Source organism: Pollachius pollachius (genome assembly GCF_949987615.1).
Source record: "Pollachius pollachius genome assembly, chromosome: 3".
NCBI classification, from domain to species: Eukaryota; Metazoa; Chordata; class Actinopteri; order Gadiformes; family Gadidae; genus Pollachius; species Pollachius pollachius.
Window position 1 is genome coordinate 20357596 of NC_136936.1, and position 3004 is coordinate 20360599.

Here is a 3004-nt window from a genome sequence, read left to right on the forward strand (position 1 = left end):
CATGTGTTCTGTGTCGGATTCTGCCAACCGTTGTTTCACATTGTTGCAGCTCCTTTATTTTGACTGCATATATTGACAGGAGAAAGATTTGTCAACAAATGTTTGTCCCTGGTGAATTTCGCATTGTCTGGCAGGAGTTCACAAAGAATGGTTTTGCTGTATTTTAAATGTGGTCTGGCAAGGTCCAGTAGGAATAGTAGACAACCTTAAGCAGAGCTCCCACCTGCTCTGATGCTCGATTTTGGTCTTGGCACCATCATTATTGCACTTTTGCCCTGGGCCAATGATTACCTCGGCTATAAATGGTTATGAATAAATAATTGTAGGTTTGATTCCTGACTAGGTGGTGGTGGTATTTGAGGTGGCATTTGGATGGTTACAGTTGGTTATGGTTCGTTAAATTACTAGAAATTATTACGGTGAAAGGGTGAACAAATGAAGTTCCAGACTGTCAGGGTGGGGTTCAACAGCAACAAGGATGGAGTATCCAAATGCACACAATCACAAAAACGAACGGGAACGCTATAAGTGCTACGAGACAGGAAATTACGTCACAAGTACAACTCGGAAGGCTGGTGTCCGATGCATCTGGAACACACCATAAGACACCCTGCTGAAGACTGATCTGGGATTGATGAAGCACATTTTATTAATTTTAAGGGAATATATGTTGTGGGACTGGTAAAATATTGGTCTGGTCTAGTGTGTTGAAGGCCATGGTCAACGGGCTTGGCTGCCTTTCTTTGCATTTCTTTATTTCATGAAAAAAATATTCTTAGGGCGAGTACTGCTCAGTATGATAACATTGTTCCACCAGAAATAGTCTGACCCTGTGGATCGCATAATGATGGAGTCAGATATCTACAAATATTGAGCAGCACATAATCTGATCTTGGTTCGGTTTAAATGCTGTGGACAAGAATAAATATGTTCTCCAATCGACAATTCAACCATCTTATGTCATCAGCGGTCCCCTGCACACATCAACCTGTGTTTTCTATTTAACAAGACATCCATATCTACTCGAGTGGAAAAATAGCCCCCAGTATGTTTCTCCATCGATTGGATTTTTCCCCATCCTTACCATTTCCCTGTCCGGGCAGAACTGGCTGTCCTCCCAGACCTACCTCAAGAAAGAGGTCAATAGCACAACTATTCATACCTCCCAATGCATTGTAGTGCATCCAAAGTCATATCTATATATTTGATTATGTTATATTAATATAAATACAACGAAGCCATGCTTAACCTTTTCTTTATTTCTATTATATTTATATTATTTGTATAGTTCTTTTGTTTTGTTTATAATGTTTTTTATAACCATTGTTATTAATTTATTGTGTATGTTATATTGGTTATATTTTGGTATACATATATATTTCATTTTTTCTTATCCAGAAATGTATTAACAACTGCATCAAACAGGCACAGATGTGCTGCAATATTCTGTGCCTGTGCTGGCGCGTGTACAGATTCTCATTTGTCTTGAAAAAACTCATAATTATTGCTAACATTTTGGTTGTTGCAATCAATGCCCATGAGTCTGTAAACTGTATTTATGCTTGATATATGGTTGTCAATAAGGACAACACATGCCTATTTTTCATTTGTGCAATGTAATAGAAATTGAACAAGTGCTACCCCATTATTGTAGTACTACTACTGCTACCAGTAGTAGTAGTACTACTACTACTACTACTACTACTACTACTACTACTACTACTACTACTACTACTACTACTACTACTACCACTATTTATAAGCAGAAGTGAGGTCTGTTAAAACTGATATTCCTCTACCTCAGAAAATCTCCAAATCATTCCCCAAAAGACCCAGACTCATGTATCATTCATACATTTCCTTTTCGTCCATGCAGATCAGCGCTTTCTATAGAGCACACACATTGATGGGAAGGTCATTGTATTGCTTATCCAAAATAGTAATGTAGGCACCTTTTCCTTTTTTACGTCTTTTAGACTGGAATTCAAAATGCATAACCGGAATATTTTATAAAGTAAATAAATAAAATAGGTTCATTTGATGTGTAAAATAATCTGGTCGGATCATTTGTTTCATTAACGTTGTATAATGACTAGAAATATGATTCTATTGTCGATGTCATTTGTTTTTGTGGCTTTGTAAATCACAACGCCTCTGTAACCGATTCATCATCGGTGTGTGTTTGCCCCCACACAAACTTTCCATTGCGCCCAAGTTGTTCCATTGGCAGACGCTAGGAGCTGTCCATGGTACTGTACAGTGCTACATCGTCAGAGCGCTACACACACACGCATGGCAGCGGTACAGCCAGGGGAACAAACGTAACCAAACTGAGACTGCTTTTAGTGTCTCATTAAATGCCTTCGTCCTGATGCCAACCCTGGACACGAGTGTCGAGCGCGTGCAGCAGCAGGGACAAGACACAGCAGCAGTCCGTCCTCTGCGCGAGCCTCAGTCTCAGTCCATTCCGCACACAGAAAAGTGTTGATTTCCAAGGACGTTTTTCTTCTTCTCAGCAAAGCTTTCCAAACGGATAACATGAACCCGATTAGAGAGCATATTTCCCTCGTGCTGTTTCTAACAGTGATGATAACCGACACGGAAGCCCATGGTAAGAATTAAACCATTCAAGTTATCGCAAATGTTCGCCGAATGATCTAATGCCCAATATATATTTTTTTCAGAATTGTAGGCTGTTGTTAAACCCAATAGCTAATTTTATTTGGAAGGCTATGATTTGAAAGGTAAACTGCAAAGTAAGACTAATGCACAGTTTATGGTGGTTTATCGTGAGAGTCTCTCCATAGACTATAGTTGTATGCTACTTATATACAGCTTATTTTCTGCTCTTCTGAAAATGTAGTGTCGAGCCGTTATTAATCACATTATAGCACGAGGTGACACATGGACCCTCGTGCAATACGGTTTGAATACATTCTCAAGGAAACATAAAAAAATATAACAAATACAAATGTTACACCTTTGTGAATCACTTCATGTGCTG

The 3004-nt window shown here is 39.0% G+C and overlaps 1 protein-coding gene across 1 annotated transcript in view; it reads left to right on the forward strand.

Annotated features, from left to right (window-relative positions):
• Positions 1–2538: 2538 nt before the first annotated feature.
• The window catches only part of LOC307073763 (seizure protein 6 homolog), a gene marked incomplete at both ends in the record, with an annotated part of 57976 nt that continues 57510 nt past the window's right edge, over positions 2539–3004 (forward strand). The window contains one exon of the mRNA XM_079733723.1: positions 2539–2611. Within this exon, the coding sequence (XP_079589849.1) occupies positions 2539–2611 (73 nt within the window). The remainder of the gene's footprint in view (positions 2612–3004) is intronic.